Here is a 16,507-nt window from a genome sequence, read left to right on the forward strand (position 1 = left end):
ACATTCCAACGCTAATGTGTACGTATGCGTTTATTTTCCTATAACACGATTCATATAGCTATGCGGCATGACCCCTAGATAGTTGCATTAATGGGGAATGCATGTGTCTATGGAAGCATGGACGGAAGACTGGAGCTGTCAATGTGCAGTAAATGTTTTTGACTGGTGAATATTTGAACATGCTTGCAAATACGTTGAAACATAATTTTAGGCTAAATTCTACAAACATAGCACATTGTCCCATAATGCCTCAGGGTATTGAGCATGTACGAGTGAAAGAAAACACTTTTCTTTTTAAGTATTTTGCCCACATCATACCAATGCATTTGAAAATTAAGTAAAAAACATTTATTCCTAACTTTTACAATGTATTATTTAGAGGTGTCAAAATTAAAGTGTTAATTAAAGTTCCTTTAACGCCACATTTTTTTTTTTTTTAACGCGCAATTAATGACTGTCCCTTACTTGGACAATTCCGGTTTCAACGCAGCAAACACGTCCACATCAAAATCTAGCAATACAAATAATAATAATAATAATAATAACAATAATAATGCATATATTTGTGGAGACTGGTGTCGTTGTATTTTAACATTTTGAAAATGTGCAGAATTTCACAAGTTACGTCATGTTAAAGATTAGATAGCTCTTAAGATGAAAAGAAAAATGCACTGAGCTGTCTCCGTCTTATGACTTACAAATGCAATTATGCCATCTAGTGGCAGAAAAATGACCAACACAAATGAATATCACGTTTACTTTTTACAGTACAGTACATATTTTAATTTTAACTCAATTCTATGAATTACCAGTATTATGAAATGACTGCATCAATGACTAAAAGATGCAGCCATATTTCTACTAGTTTAACATTCGTTTCCACTTTTACAGTACCATGAGTATGTAAATTGAGAAAAAAAAAGCTGTACATTTTATTGTACTTTTAGAACAGATATACAAATTTGGATTAATCGGGAGTTACCTATTGAAATCATGCGATTAATTAGGATTAAAAACTGTAACCAACTGACACCCCGAGTATTATTATGTCTTGACTTCCGAAATTCAATACCCCATGGAATTATGGGAAAATATGATAATATGTTTGTCGCATTTAGTCTGCAAGTATGTTGAAATGTACTTGTATTTTCAAACGTATTTGCGAGTATATTCGAATGTACTCACGAGTATGTTTCAATGTACTGTGAGAATGTTTGAAATTATATATTTGCCAGTCCAAAATGTTTACTCCACATCGGCAGATCATCGCTTCCGTATGTGTCAGAGCGCTGTTTCAGATTGTTCTCACTGTATTGTGGATTTGCAGCTTTGGTTTTCCAACTTTTTGTGCCACGTCATCCCTCACAAGCCAAGGACAAGAACTTGACCCTCGCCCACCACACATGCATTATAACTACTAAAATAAAAACAAACAAGCCAAAAGTGTGAACATGGAGCCGAGTTGAACTCATTTTGAAAGGTCATTCAGCATCAAATTCTAATATGATCAACCTCCAACCCCAGTGGTGTAATCTAACTTGCCTGGCCTGACCGGTTCAGATGGGGCAGACAGTGCTCCCTCTAAATGAACTTGTGACGTTCATGTGCTATTGGAGCTCATATTCCTCCATTAATATCATGGGGGAAATGAATGTTTTGTTTCATTCAAATAGGGCATGCTGCCACACGTTGCCTGAAGCTGACAACTAGCTGGCAGACAATAGTGGTGCAATGGAAACATCAAAATGGAAACGTGCCATTCCTACATTAATGCCTGTAATTAATAATGTTCTGGTGAGCTTACTTTGCTGGCAAGTTGTAAAAGTTTTTAATTATGTGTTAAGGGCTTTTAGATTTGGTTCAATTGTGAAACATCGGCATATATATTTTTTTCCTGACATTTCCTTTTGCAATAAGGTATGCCCGTTACCCTGCATGGACACACGTACAGACAAACAGCAATTCACAATGACATTCACACCTATGGACAATTTAGTAAATATACATATTAGTAACATGCTTGTTTTTCTTAAAGGGGAGAAGAAGGTGGAGTCCCTGAATTATAACATACGCAAGAACATGCTTCTTATGTTAATTGAAGACTCTGGACTCTATTTTGGTGCACAATCTGCAGACTAATCTGCAGAGTCGTGTTTCTGGCTGTTAGTATTTTTGCAAGTCGGTGCAGACTGGAGGAAAAAAAGTATGTTTTGCGCCATTGTGGTCGTTTTTTTAAATTTATTTAAATACACGGCAGGAGAAGCACACTGACTTCATTTACATGCAGTCAGTAACACTTGAAAGAGAAAGCAATGGGTGCGTTTCCATTACCCTCTGTTTTGCGCAAAAGGTAAGTCGGGCCAAAGAAAGCTGGTAATGGAAACACAGGATTTTCGAAAAAAAAAAATCACAAAAACATTTTTATGCTTTCATGAGGTGGTTTTTGAGACGTGTCGAAATAGAAGTATTCCACAAAAGTATAACGGAAACGCTTTTTGCGCATTCCCTATAGTCATGTGATCCCCGCCCGGTCACGGAGGAAAGGAAGTAGGAAGTACGGGGCCACTCGCTTTTGTGTCGGACCTGCCTCCCAAGGGGATAACAAGTCTTTTTAAGCACAAAGCAATTTAGCTATAGAGTTATATATGTGCATTCCGATTGGCTAGCGACCAGTCCAGAATGTACCCTGCCTCTCAGCCAAAGTCACCTGTGATAAGCTGTGGCTCACCTGTGACCCTAATTCATTTAAATTTATATATAAATCAAAACAGTAGTTACTTAAGGCACTCTTCATGTATGAAGAGACCAACTGAACACCACATCAGCAAGCACTTGCGACAGAGGCAAAAAATAAAAAAAATAAATCCCTCTGAGGCCTCAACCAGGACCCAAGAGAAGAGAAAGCGAGAGAGAGTGTTCAGCTTTTACAAGGAAGCATTGTGAACCAATTGCACAAGCAACTACGGGGATTAGTCATATTAATGGCATTAGTATTTCGAAATTAATTGTAATAATTGTAGCAGAAGAAGACGATAAGTGGTATGGAAATGTGGAAAATGGATGATTGTATGAATGAAAAATAATAATAAAAAAAAAGACATTCCTGATAGTTGTAGTACAAAGCAATGAATTGAACACCATTATTCTGCATTATGTTAATAGTACATTGCAGTACATTGACAGCACCTGTTCTAACATGCTCTGTAGTCTCTCAGGCTCCAGGTCAATGACAAACTTCCTCTCTTGGCGTCGGTCCAGGTCTTCTAAAAGTCGGCGATATCCTGCCTCGTTGAAACTCTCCACACAGATTGCGCTGACCTGAGTTAATATTTCAAACAAATTAGTCGGGAGACAACTGGCATGTAATCTGATCACAAAATTGCAAAACAAATAACAGAAGCGGAAATGACTGTGCGGTCATGCAAACCACTTTGTATACACGCTGCATATGTGTGTTTATTTTGGGCCGTTTCCAGAGTTGTGTGTGTGTTTGTGCGTCGACTTACCTGCCAGCCATTTTGGCCCGCTCTCTCCATGATTGCCTGTAGAATCGCATAACCTAGACAAGAAAAGGAGGAGAGAAAATGGAAGCATGAACAACAGCTGCTATTTTGCCGTTTTTACAAAATTTGTTAATGCTTCATATTCCCATCAGTGTTCACAAAATGTTTGATTTCATCACAATTACAACACAGTGAGCGCATGTTGGTGTAACGATTATCGGCCGGTTGTAACTTTTTGCAACCTCAGTTCCAAAGGAATTCCACTCCTGTGGCCTTGACATGCCACCGTGGGGGGTGGGGAGGACAAGAACATCCCCCACAAACAGCCATACATGTTCTGACTGTCACGCGCACACGCACACACACACAAATCAGAACAGTAAAAGCCTTCTTAGAAACTTGACTTTCTTATTTTGCAACAGAACAATGAATTATGAAATGTTGTTTGCCATTTGTGAAATGTTGACTCCATGAAATGTCATGAAAATGTTCCATTGCAGTGGCAGATTCTCCACTAAACTTTCATGTGTATGCACGTTTTAACAGTGTAAGCTAGGTAACATTTCATTTGAGGTATTCAATTGTACGTGTTGCATTGATTGAATTCTGACCTTAGAATCTCAACAAAGATCCAGATTCAATCTGATTAGTCTCTACCAAAACCTTCTCTAAGCTGGCAACTTTCCACTTTGGTCTCACCGGACCCCCTGGTGTGGAGGCCGCCGCCCTCCCAATTTAAAAGCACGCTCCCTGCTTGCTGCTCCCTCTCTTTTCGCTGCTTCCGGGTCTCCATCGGTGTGGTTGCCAGACAAAGGGCTAGCCCAGCTAGCTTAACCTCCAGCACACGGCAACGCACAGAAGCCATCGCGTGTAGCGACAGGCGCAGCGAAACACGCTGCTTTTAGTCCCTGCAAAGGCTCAACGGATGGTGCTTTTCCCAAGCACCGCGGCCTCAACCAAGAGGGCCTCTTCCCAGCCAGCAGGTTGACCCCGTGACGCTCAGTTGGCCAGCCGGACGACCTCTCTCTCCCTCTCCTGAACTGAACCTTCTCCATTCTATCTTCAAACGGGCTTGGCAAGTCTCCATCCAGGGTTCTGCTTCTCAGATCAACCCCATCTGTAAGTGCAACTGCAGGCCTTCGCCAGATTACAAATTGGTGCAAACTAGGTTGATTGTGGGTCCCATGTTGGGTTGATTTAAGAAATCCATCACCTTGGTTAAGACCGTTTCTCTTTTCTTCTTTTCTTCTCCTTTGATTATTTTTATTATTTTAGTTCTCATTTCATTTCCTATCATAGTAGTTAGTTTTGCTTCTTTAAATTCTAAGTAGATTATCCCACCTAGGTTAGAGAATAAACGTGCACAAAACTCAACCCCTGGTTTACTGTGTGTGTGTTTCATCAATTTATAGTGACCTCTAAGCTGAACAAAGAACTCACAAAATTGTAGTAAGGGCACAACCTTCATTTTAATGACTGATTCAACGAGGTTCTCATCTGTTATCCTGATAAAATTATCAAAAAGAGATGTGGTGCTCCGCAGGCAAGCTCAACTTAATTTAAATATTAAGTTTGAGTCTCCTTCAATTAATGAGCCAATTGATTATCAATTTAATAATTAAAAATTATTGATTTAATAATTAATTGGACCGATTTCCCTTACATTGGCAATATCAGCAAAGTGCTTGCAGGTGTGCATTAAAATCCAGCCGAATCATCAGCCCATCTCATTTATCGTAGCAATACCCCAATGTCTTGTCTTCCAAGGTAGAGGGTAAAGCACTTACCGTAGCATCCCGTCACAACAATCCTCTCTTGACCAACACATCAAGTACATCAGAAGATGATGATGTGCCAAACACTATTAGACTGTGAGTCAATACTTTGTTTCAATGGATGTTTCTTGTTTCTGGTGTTTCAGTAAACACAATGTGGAATGCTCTGAATTTAAATACAGTAAAGGTCAAAGAAATCACATAATTTGAGACATGACATTTGTTCTGTGGCATCCATGTTGAGTTCAGATTAAAACATAGGGGCATATTCACAAAGAATGCGCTGCGTCCAGTAATAGCGCGAAACATTGCACCACAACTGCACCTGCAGTCTGCGCCAACTTACCCACCTATTCACTAAGGATATTGCTCTAATCATATACCGGCGCAAACACGCCCACAAAACTGACAGCTTGGAACAAATTTGCACCTGATTTACCACACATGGCAATGGATTTGGGCCAAGAACATGGTTGTTATAGTAACAGTTGCGAGAAAGATGACATTATCAGAAAGCGAGGTTGGACCGAGAGTAAACGTTTGTAGCGCCATTAAGCTGTACAGAGCAGAGAGGACGACAACGGCGTCATTCATTCATAAAATACAAATTATTGGTGCAATCGTGTTTCAAAAATATATTTTCAGAGGTTGGCGTGGCCGTACAGTATGCATCTGGCACCTAAAAATGATCGTAAAATGCCGATCAGCCCGGGTTACGCGATGTGTCTTAAACTAACACGGAAATATTTCCCCCTCGCTCTCTTTTTCTCTCTCTCTTTCTCTCCTCTGTGCGTGATCAGCCGCACATGTCGTGCGGCAAATGGCATGCACTGCCGGAGATCGAGGTGCGTCAGGTTAATACATGCTTTCCAAAAATGTTATTTGCGTCACGCAAACGAGGTGTTGCATTTTGCGCCGGCGTTAGTAAATTAGACGCTGCATATCAATGAGTCTCATTTGCAGTAGGGTGGGCATATTTTGCGTCAAATGTATGCAAATTACCTCATTTACATACGCGCAAATAACACCGGCGCACCGTGACGCAATCTGTTTGGCAGAGCACTTAGTGACGGATTTCCCCATCTGCGCGTGTTTAGTGAATTAGGTGCTCCCTAAATGCTCCATTTTTGCCGGTTAGCGCGGTGCAAAGGCGACGCAAACCTTTAGTGAATAGGCCCCACAATGTTCACAATATGCATATTGGAATGGGTATCGAAAACTGGTTCTTTTTGAGAACATCCTAGTAATTTGATTCTGAGGAATTGTTTGTTTACTTGCATGATGACATCACAAGTGGCATGAGTCTAGATTAACAAAAATATTGGAACAGAAGGTGAAGACAATTGGGTTACAGGTCCAGATGAATATGAGACAAAAGTTCAGATCACGTTTTATTTGAACCAACCTAATTTTCAGCTGAGCAAACGTATTGGAATATGTGAATGATGGATGTTTCTAGGTGCCCAGGCATTGCATTATAGATTGCTCAAACATTAGATAGTGCTTGGCTTTGGGTTTATCTGTGAGAACCACATTTTCTTTTAAGAATACATGAAGACCACAACGCTCTCTCTGGGAGAAAATCAAACCATTTTAAAGCTGAGAGAAGAGAGAAAATCCATCAAGGCTACTGGACACACATTAGGCAGAGCCAATACAACAATTTTAGATGTCCTGAAAAAGAAAGAAACTACATGTGTACTGAGCAACAGACATTGAACAGGTGGGCCAAGGGTATAGCAGTTAATGACAGAAACTTTGTGAGAACTGTGAAGAAACGCCCAAAGACAACAACAGTCAGTGACATCACTGCTATCCTCCACAGGGCAGCAATAATCCACTGTTAGAATACAACTTTGAGAGAAGAAATATACAGGCCAAACCACAAGCTGCAAACCCCTCATCAGCAAAAAAAAAAAGAATCAGAAGGTCAGATTGGATTTTGCAAAGAAGTACAGAGATGAACCACAAAGGTTTTGGAACAAAGTTTAATGGACTGATGCGACCAAAGTGAAGGAAAGGCCAAAGTCTGGAGAAAGAAAGGATCTGTTTATGATCCAAAACACACAACCACATCTGTGAAGGGTGGTGGAGGTACTGTCATGGTTTGAGCTGACATGGCTGCTCCTGGAACCGCTGTTCCATATAGTCTTTATGATGTAACCCATGGTGGCAACAGCAGAATCAATTCTGAAGTCTAAAAAAATAGTTTGTCTGGCAATTTACAGGAAAATGCTTCACAAAACACACTACCAACACAACAAAGGACTTCATCAGGGGAGAAAAGTGGAGGTCTGCTTATTTCGAGCCTTGTGTTGTATTCAGTTATCTTCAAAAAGGCAGTCCATGTATTAGCTCTCATTAGGTTGTGCAGGTGCACCTAAGGAACACTCCAAAGTGTACACCTACTGTCTGTACCGAATATATAATATACATTGAACTGTATGCTGTGTATAGGTCTGTGTAGCACAGTAGTCAAGTGTAAAACAGAATACAGTGTCGCTGCCCATTTTCCAGCACATTACCAGCAACAGAGCCTAATGGGAGCCTATAATGTTGGAACCTTCCTTGGCCAAGTGAGCATGGCTAAAAGTCTTAACGTTCGTCCTTTGCTGCATTTCTCCTTCATTTCCCTCTCATTTCAGTCTCCTCCCACTTCTGCTACATGCCACTGGGTATCAGCAGATGTTAAGTTGTGATATTATTCCTTACTATCCCTTCTTCCACTCGCTGAATTCACCCCCAGCCCCACCTCCTTGCATTTCCTCCAAACTGCCGTCGCTTTCCCATCGACTTGTTTGTCCCCTGCCCTTCTCATCTCACACCTGTCCTTCATGCTTCCTCACTTTCTGGCTGGCTAGCCAACTTGACTGACTCTTGTGTTCCGCCTCTCTCTTCACATTCATCTCTCATCACCAAGGGTACAAACTCAGACAGCCTGGACCAAGGGAGGAACAGACACGCATAAACACAAGCGCACACTCAACACGGCTTTGTACCATGGGACGGCGGATCACGTCTGACCTTTATTTCCTCTCTGTGTTTTGGAATTGCTCAGGAGTTCTTTGAGGGAAAAATAATGTGTTGCCAGTGTGCATTATCCAATGGTTGCATTATGGTTATGTCACCACTATGTGCCTGAATGACTAAAGGTTTGCGCATGTACAAAGAAATGATTTGGAATCTTTTTTATTTTTTATTTTTATTTTTTATTTATTTATTTTTTATTTTATTTTTTTTTTTATTTTATTTTATTTTTTTATTTATTTATTTTTTTATTTTATTTTTTTTATTTTTTTTATTTGATTTGGAATCTAATGTACTGGCAGGATGCTCCCAGGACTGTTTCTGCCAAACGGATAAAATGAGGACTATATTGTATGTAAAAAGTTTAATTTGACACCCAAAATATGATTTATCAAACCTGAGATGATTGCAAGCGTAGCTCAGGAGGTGATGGGGATAACTTGTGCAAACATTTTTGAAGACAAAAATGATTTCTACCTATCATCCATTCAGCAATGCAATTTTGCAGTTTTTGAATGATCTCTAAGGGCTGACTTGGAGCATTCACAAGAAGGAGTCATGCCATCATATAAGTGACAACACTCCTTTCAACGCTGTATTTCAGTGTGTCTGGCTCGTTTCAGTGCACTGTGACAACTGGTATGACCTCTCCCAGAGAGTTTTAGTCAGGTATATTGTGTCCATTTTAAAAACAATGTTAAACAGGATGGGCCGTCACAACCAAATCACATTTACTCCCGAAAGAAACATGGCATGTTGGTTTTCACAAAATGATCACAGTGATAGATTTATTTTTTGTAACTCATATTTGCCATGTGTTAGGTCTTCACTTCAAACTTCATTTTGCGCTGGCTGTTCTTCAAATTTCCCATATTGAGATGCAAACCGTCACTGCTACCTAAAGCGCAAAATGCTTCTTTCAACTTTACAACATGCACTAATTAAACTTGATAAAAGAGAATTAATAAAATAAAATAAAAAATATTTTAAGTACAATACCATTCAAAAGATTATAGAATTCCACTGGCTTTGATGTTCTTTGAAGTCTTTTCACTATTGTATTTGATATAATAGTGTTTTTATGGCATGTGGGAAAAAACTGAAGTAGATTCCGATGCAACCACTGGGTTCATATTTATATTTAAGCGTAAAAACGGTCACATCTTGATTTTATGCCAGTGCAAGCCTCGTCTAGCGTGTTTGGGAATTTGGCTTTTCGATCTCCAGCAAGTCAGTTTCTGCTTCTGCCATGTAAAGACCGCGCCTCCCCCGTTCCAAATTTAAAGGGAATGAGAAAAGTCGCTTCCATTGGCCGCAAATCTGTGTTCACCCCCACAACGGCGGAAATTCAAAGTTGCTAACAAGATGTGTCGGTGAAAATATCTAAATAAAGGAATCCTCTGTTATTAATACAGTCAGACCACACTCTGTGTCAAACTTGCACTGGACACAAATATAGAAGTTCAAGCTGAGATTTGAACCCAGAACCTTTGACTCTGAGAGAGATGTGCCACATGGTGTGGTATTTATAGCAATGTTTAAACAAGAACTCTACTGGAGGCCCAATAAGTTTGTACTAGTGGTGAAACTCAACAGAAGTACCCTCTCCCTCCCACAGCCCCTTGAATCAGTTGGTGCTGGTGTCTGTGGATCTCACTTTGCTTTATCTATCCTTCCCTCCTTCCTCTCTTTAGTTTTTCCTCTGGTCACTTGAGATCTCAATTTATTGGAAGTTTGAGGTTTCTGGGGTTGGCATAAGACTCTGGTTTTGTAACCACGCAGGAGGGGTTTGGTTGGTGCTGGATTTCACTTTGATGGATTGGATGTACTGGCTTCCATGGATCTCACTCTGCCTTATCGATCCTTCCCTCCTTCCTCTCTTTAGTTTTTCCTCTGGTCTCTTGAGATCTCGCTAAATTTGCTGGAATTTAGAGGCTTCTGGGGTTGGCGTAAGACTTTGATTTTGTAATCATGGGGAAGGCAGGAAGTGTTTGGTCGGTGCTGGATTTCACTTTGATTTATCTTTCTTTTCTCTTTATTTTTTTCTGACCTTTTCTCTGGTCTCCTGACCATTTAAACCTCACGACTCTGGCAAGATTCTGAAGTACCTGGTTAAGGCGAAGGGTAATGGGATATTTATAAGGTTTTAGGTGAATTAATGAGTATAAATTTATACGTATTTGCACGCACACGCACGCACGCGCACGCACGCAAACGCACACACGCAAACGCACGCACACACACACGCACACACACCCACACACACACACACACACACACACACCCACACACACACACACACACACACCCACACACACGCACACACACACACACACACACACACAAAAAGAGCAATGAAGATAAGATGCTGAATCGGTAAGACTACCGAATTAACAATTCTGAGCTCTTTTAGAAAAAAATAAAAATAAAAAATAAAAAAAGTTTGTACTAGTGGTGACAAAATTGTTGATTAATCAACAATTTATCAATCATCAAATTTTGATCATGAATGAATTGTTTACAACCACTGTTTAACTTAGTCATACTCCTGATCGCACTACATTGGAAAACAATGGTCAGCATGTGTCCTTATTTTCTGATGTTACAAACAAAACCAGCACACAACTGAATCATCATTCATGGAAAAAAAATATTGTCAGTTTAATCTGTTTAAAATATAATTGTTGTTTGCAATCATACGTGTAGTTTAACTTGAAATGGCTTCAAAAGTGTATAAAAAAAAACTAGTCACACTTCGTCTTAATCAGTACCTAAAATATAGTCACTTTCACAATGTCACGCCCTCTCTTGTGACTCTGCTTAATTGTTGTTTTGTTTTTGTTTTGTTTAATCACAAAACAACACCAAATAAACAACAATCATCAGTTAATAAAGAGTCATTGAAAAAAAGATTTTGCACTATGTTTTAACGCAGAGCTGTCAAACCATTATTTTTTAATCAGATTAATCACACTATAATTTTGTTTAAGCACACCAGAAGGAGCAGCACAATGCATTGGATTGCAGCATTAATTAGCATTCATGGTGAAGAAACTGTTTGATTCTTTATGATCTTTTTCATTATAATATTACCCCTATGTTTGTATGCAGTACAACATTATGCTAGTTGTCTTTACTGAAAAACATAAATGATCAATGGAATTTCCATTCATTTCAATGCTAAAATGCTGATTTGTAATCCAAGTGTTTTGAGTTACAAGTGTGGTCACTGAACAAATTAAACTCATATCTCAAGGCACCAGGTTATTTGTATGCATTTTGTGTGCTCTTTTTACCTCTGTCTGTATCGTACAGAAAGACAAATCGGCTCCAGTCGTAGTGGTCCAATAGGGACAGCAAAGCCCCTCTGATGGATGGCCGCAGCTGCAGGGTAAACTGGGCCTCTCCTTCGGTGGGGAAGCTGGGTGTCACCAGGCTGATGTGCAGGGCCCCACAGAATGATGTCAGCGTGTTGACTGAGCGTTTGTCATAAAGGCCGAATATGGTGAAGACTCCCCTTGAATACTGAGAACAGACTGCGAGGTAGGGGGTGGAAAATGGTGGAAGGAGGAGAACGGTGATGGAAAATGATGGAGAGAGATGCGGATGAAACAAGAAAGAAAAGTTGATTAGAAACACTTAACGAGCACACTTAGGACTAAGGACGTTTCAGAAGATGCGTATTGTATGCCAATGTCAAAAATTATTTAAAAAAAATGATTGCACCAATAATTTGTATTTCATGGACATTAAATGAATGACATCGTTGTCGTCCTCTCCGCTCACAACATCTTAATGGCGCTAAATGAGTAAAACACTTTTGGACCTCAGTCCAACCTCATTTTCTGATGTCATTTTTGTCGCAACTGCTGTGCTCTTGGCGCAAATCTACTGCCATGTGTGGTAAATTAGGTGCAAATTTTCAAACTTTTTGGGCGTGTTTGCGCTGGGATATCATTAGACCAATATCCTTAGTGAATAGGATGTTAACAGGCGCAAGCTGCAGGTGTAGATGTGGAGCAATTTTGATCTCTGTTAGCGGTCGCAGCGCATTCTTACCCCGGGTTTTCACCGGATGCGGTTGCGGTGCGGTTGCGGTGCGGTGCGTCTTGACTGCGTGCTCCGGACGGGTCAATTTTTTTGTCAATCCACACCGGCTCCGCACAGCTGCGGTCCGGCAGCTCCGTCGCCGCCCACTTCCCAACGTGTCTCGCGGGACCGCGCGCGCGCGCGATCATGTGGCATTTCACAACGAGAGGTGGACTTCTTTTGATTTAACCTTTTCTTCTTCTTCTGCTATGAGATTCCATGCAGCATCCTTTTTTTGGTTGTCCTTATAAAAAGGATGTGCCGTGTCATATATTATTTTGTGGTTTTCCACCTCCAATATAAACCTCTCCTCGTCCATGTTCGCTGGCGTCTAAACCGTGAATGAGCTCATGGCCCGGCGACGCCCACGTCACGTTTTGCTGAAAAGCTTGCGAAATAGGAGCTGGCGAGTGTTTTATTCTGTAAGGTAACCGGAAATTTATTTTGAAACTGCGTCGGTCTTCCTGTCCCGCTCGATGTGTTTTGTGCTAGCTTGCCATTTGCCGGAGGCCTACCGCTGCGGCGTCCGGCAAAAATAGAAAATAGGTCTATCCTTGCGGAAGGCCTGCGGCACGCCGCAGCTGAGACGCAGTCGACACGCAACGCACCCGCAAGCGGTGTAAACTGCACCATTCGAATGAATGGAATCTAATTGCTTGCGTCGCCGGACCGCACCGCAACCGCACCGCAACCGCATTCGGTGAAAACCCGGGGTTAGTAGATTTGGCTCTGATCCTTACAAGTGAAGCATCATTTAAAAAGAAAATAAACAGCTTTTTTTTTTCTAAATCTGGTGATGTGACCAGTGTCTTGCATACAGTATATATATTTAAAATGTGTGTTTATAAATATCTAACTGGCAGAAATTACTGGCCATTAAAGGAGCAGCTAGTGCTTTTAATATTTTTTTTTCTAATTTACAGTCAAATAACCCACCAAGTTTATAGCTTCTTTTCCTTGAAAGTTATACACACAAACACACGCACTACCACCACCATCAAAAACTGCGAGTTCACTTTGAAATGAAAGTTGTTGAAAGACTTTGCACATTGTGGCTATGCAACTAAAAAGAAACACACAAACAAACCTTCATTTTTCCAGCATTTACTGGCTAAAGTCACAAAAGGTGTTTCTTGTGCTCATGTTTTATGGTCAGAGTTTTGAAATGGAGCTGCATCCAGCATCATAAGTCACTCTCCACCTTATGATACATCACTTTGGAGTAAACAGTGAGTCTGCAGACTTTGCTTTTGGCAACAAGCGGCTATCACTGGGCACTTCATCTTTCTTTTCTTCTCACATCTGTCAGATGCTCCATCCATCCTCTCGCTCTCTCTCTCTCTCTCTCTGTCTGTCTCGGCTTGCACCGTGAACGTTTCTCCACGCTCGCCTCCGCTTTACTCGCCTTTGGTTCCCTCCTTCGCTCCCTCCTCCTGGGACTCAGAGTAATTCCATTATCAGCTCTAAGCCTCAGTGGGGGTAAACAGTGAGGGACATGCGGCTTTGACGCGTCGCCTTGTGGCAATTAGACAAAGCTGAGACCTCTGCACCCAGCAGGCGATAAGACGGGGATTTAGTCTTTGATTATGACACGAGCTAAATGTCTGTCGATTTAGAGAACTTGCATAAAATGTTCCTGAGCTGAGTTATTTAATACAAGATGAGTCATGCCGTCCTCTAAATCAAGAACAGGACGATATGTATTCAAAAATATATATTTTCTAAAAATCTTTTTTTTTTTTTTGTATAATGTACTTATTGCCAAACAATTTTAATAACAGACAATGTTGTATACCGGTTCAGTCACAGTCATATTCACACCAACTGTAGGTCATCTACTCTTGTTTAACAGTGCATTTTTATTTATTTATTTATTTTTTACAAGATATAAGCAAAAGGTCACAACGAAACACTTTTGTTGCTTTGAGTTTAACCTGGTCTCATGTAATGGTCCCCCAGTCGGCATCAATTATTCCTGTGTGGCTGGATTTTTTTCAACCTACACCAGGTTTGTCCGAACTATTCCCTCCAAGGGCTGCCAACAGAAAATCAGAAAGATTCAAGACCATTTTGATTTTTTATTCTTTAACATATTAAACACTGAGCTGCGGCTGGATCGCCACCTACAGAACCAAAACAAGAACAATTTTAGGTGATATGTTCACAAATTGGACCTCGGAACTAAGCAGAAAGTGGAGGAAACCATTTTCATTGGTGAAACTGAGTTATATTTGTTCTTCACACTGCAGGGCTGAACCAGCCATCTGGCATATAGGGCAGATGCCCGGTGGGCTGGGATCTTTTGAGGCTTCATTTAACCCCAAGAGACCCGCCCACAATTTAGAGGGAACAGCTCAATATTCCATTTACAATATACAGCAAACTAAAGCAGTCAGTCAGTGTGCAGAGCTTTGGGTTGGCCAGGGATGGTCACGAGTCGGGTCAGGCTGAGCCAGCGCAGGCCTAAGTCAAAATGCCAGGTAGATTTTTTTGTGCCAGTCCATGAGGTTCATAAAGAGAAATTTTGATCCTATTTTAGCTGTGAATTTATTTGTTTTTACATAAGTGTTTGTTTACTTTTAACTGTGCCCCCCACCATTTTTTTTTTTTTTAATAGCCTTGATGGCCATGTCAATCTTAAGTTTTAGTACATTCCACAAGGTTGATGGTGGGCTGCAAATGGCCAGGAGTCTCCAACAGGAGTCTCCAAGTCAGGTGCTCGAGAGCCCATATCCATCCCATTTTCCATGTTTCCCTCCTCCAACAGACCTGAATCAAATGATCATCTCATCAGCAAGCTCTGCAGAAGCCTGATAACGATCCTGATTATTTTTTGGTGCTTTGGAGGTGGGAGACATGGAAAATAGGCTGTATAGGGGGACCAGACTTTGAGACCCCTGGGCCAGAATGGCCTGGTGCCCTCATGTCTGAACATGTGGATATTGTACTCAGATAGTTTTTTTTTTTTTTTTTCTCTCATGAAAGCTACCTTCAAAGCCGATAGCGGCTATCTGCGAGCAGAGAGCCAGCAGACATTCTGGTCATGAGCATCTTCATATTTGACAAAAACTTGCAAGGAAAATAACTGCCATTCATTTTTGAAGGCTTTTGGCTGATAAAAGTTGCTTCTTAGCGGAAAGAGTTGATGTCCTCACACTCTCTGTGGGCAAACCAGGATCCGCATACAATTGCATTTCTTTGACAGCTTTGTTGAAGAAAATGACATTTCCTTGCTCTTAGATGAATTTTGATTTGTGTGTGTGTGAAAGCATTTGAACCAAATAAAAGTGAGTCTCTGTGAAAACTGCTCCCAAGCCAGATTATGACATTTTATGGAAATTTTACGAACGCTACTGGCCTAGATGGAGTTTTGTATTCTATTTTTCCACATTCCTCGCAGGTTTCTATTAATTCAAGCAGAAGGAAATGATGTTTGCCTCGATGCAAAACATTTTCTTTAAACCCAATATGCACGGAATTAGAGACAGCATTTTAATCAGCACACCTACCTGAAATGTATTGAAATCTCAGTATGACATCACCTGGCTGCAGTCCCTTACTTTCCCTCATGTTCTGCCCTCTGATACAAATCTGCATTGTCTTGCTTGCAGCACAAGCCTCTAAACCAGCGTAAGGCTGCATTGTGCCAGACAGGGGCCTCGTTGCAATAAAACATGCACCGAAACTGCCTCATAAGCTTTAATGACCTTAGGTGGTGCATCAGCACCACAGCCGAAACGTCGGTCACAATAGCTCTCCTGGGACCTCACTGGTTCTCTCAAGATTAGCATTTGTCTAATTTTTTCATTGCTGTTTCTTTGCCTGCTTCCTAATGACTTTGCACCGTCATTTGTCTTTCTCATTGTATACAGCAAGTCTCTATTCCATGGACTATACAGTATAGTGAGCCTTGAAATGTACTTTGCAGCTATCTCTGTTTCTGCAGCTGTTGCTCTGCAGAGCATTCCCCTTTTTGTTTATTCAGGAAGCCATGTTTTAACAGCTCAGGATTTATTTTTTCAGGTGAATAATTGCATTTTGTTTAACACACTCATAAATAAACCTCATAATTATTTACTGTACCCGCTCCTACAGTGTCGCAACAGACAAATT

General features: G+C 40.8%; 1 protein-coding gene across 9 annotated transcripts in view; it reads right to left on the minus strand.

Annotated features, from left to right (window-relative positions):
• gria4a (glutamate receptor, ionotropic, AMPA 4a) overlaps positions 1–16,507 on the minus strand; it is a 124,518-nt gene that overhangs the window by 64,142 nt on the left and 43,869 nt on the right. For all 9 annotated transcript variants that reach the window (XR_013288056.1, XM_077542059.1, XM_077542058.1 and 6 more), the window contains exons 3-5: positions 11,602–11,841; positions 3,507–3,559; positions 3,187–3,318 (exon numbers count right to left, since the gene is read on the minus strand). Coding sequence is in view for 8 of the 9 variants with exons in the window: in XM_077542059.1 (XP_077398185.1) it covers positions 3,187–3,318; positions 3,507–3,559; positions 11,602–11,841 (425 nt within the window). In the remaining variant the exon portion in view is untranslated. The remainder of the gene's footprint in view (positions 1–3,186; positions 3,319–3,506; positions 3,560–11,601; positions 11,842–16,507) is intronic.

Source organism: Festucalex cinctus, chromosome 13 (assembly GCF_051991245.1).
Source record: "Festucalex cinctus isolate MCC-2025b chromosome 13, RoL_Fcin_1.0, whole genome shotgun sequence".
Lineage (NCBI taxonomy): Eukaryota > Metazoa > Chordata > Actinopteri > Syngnathiformes > Syngnathidae > Festucalex > Festucalex cinctus.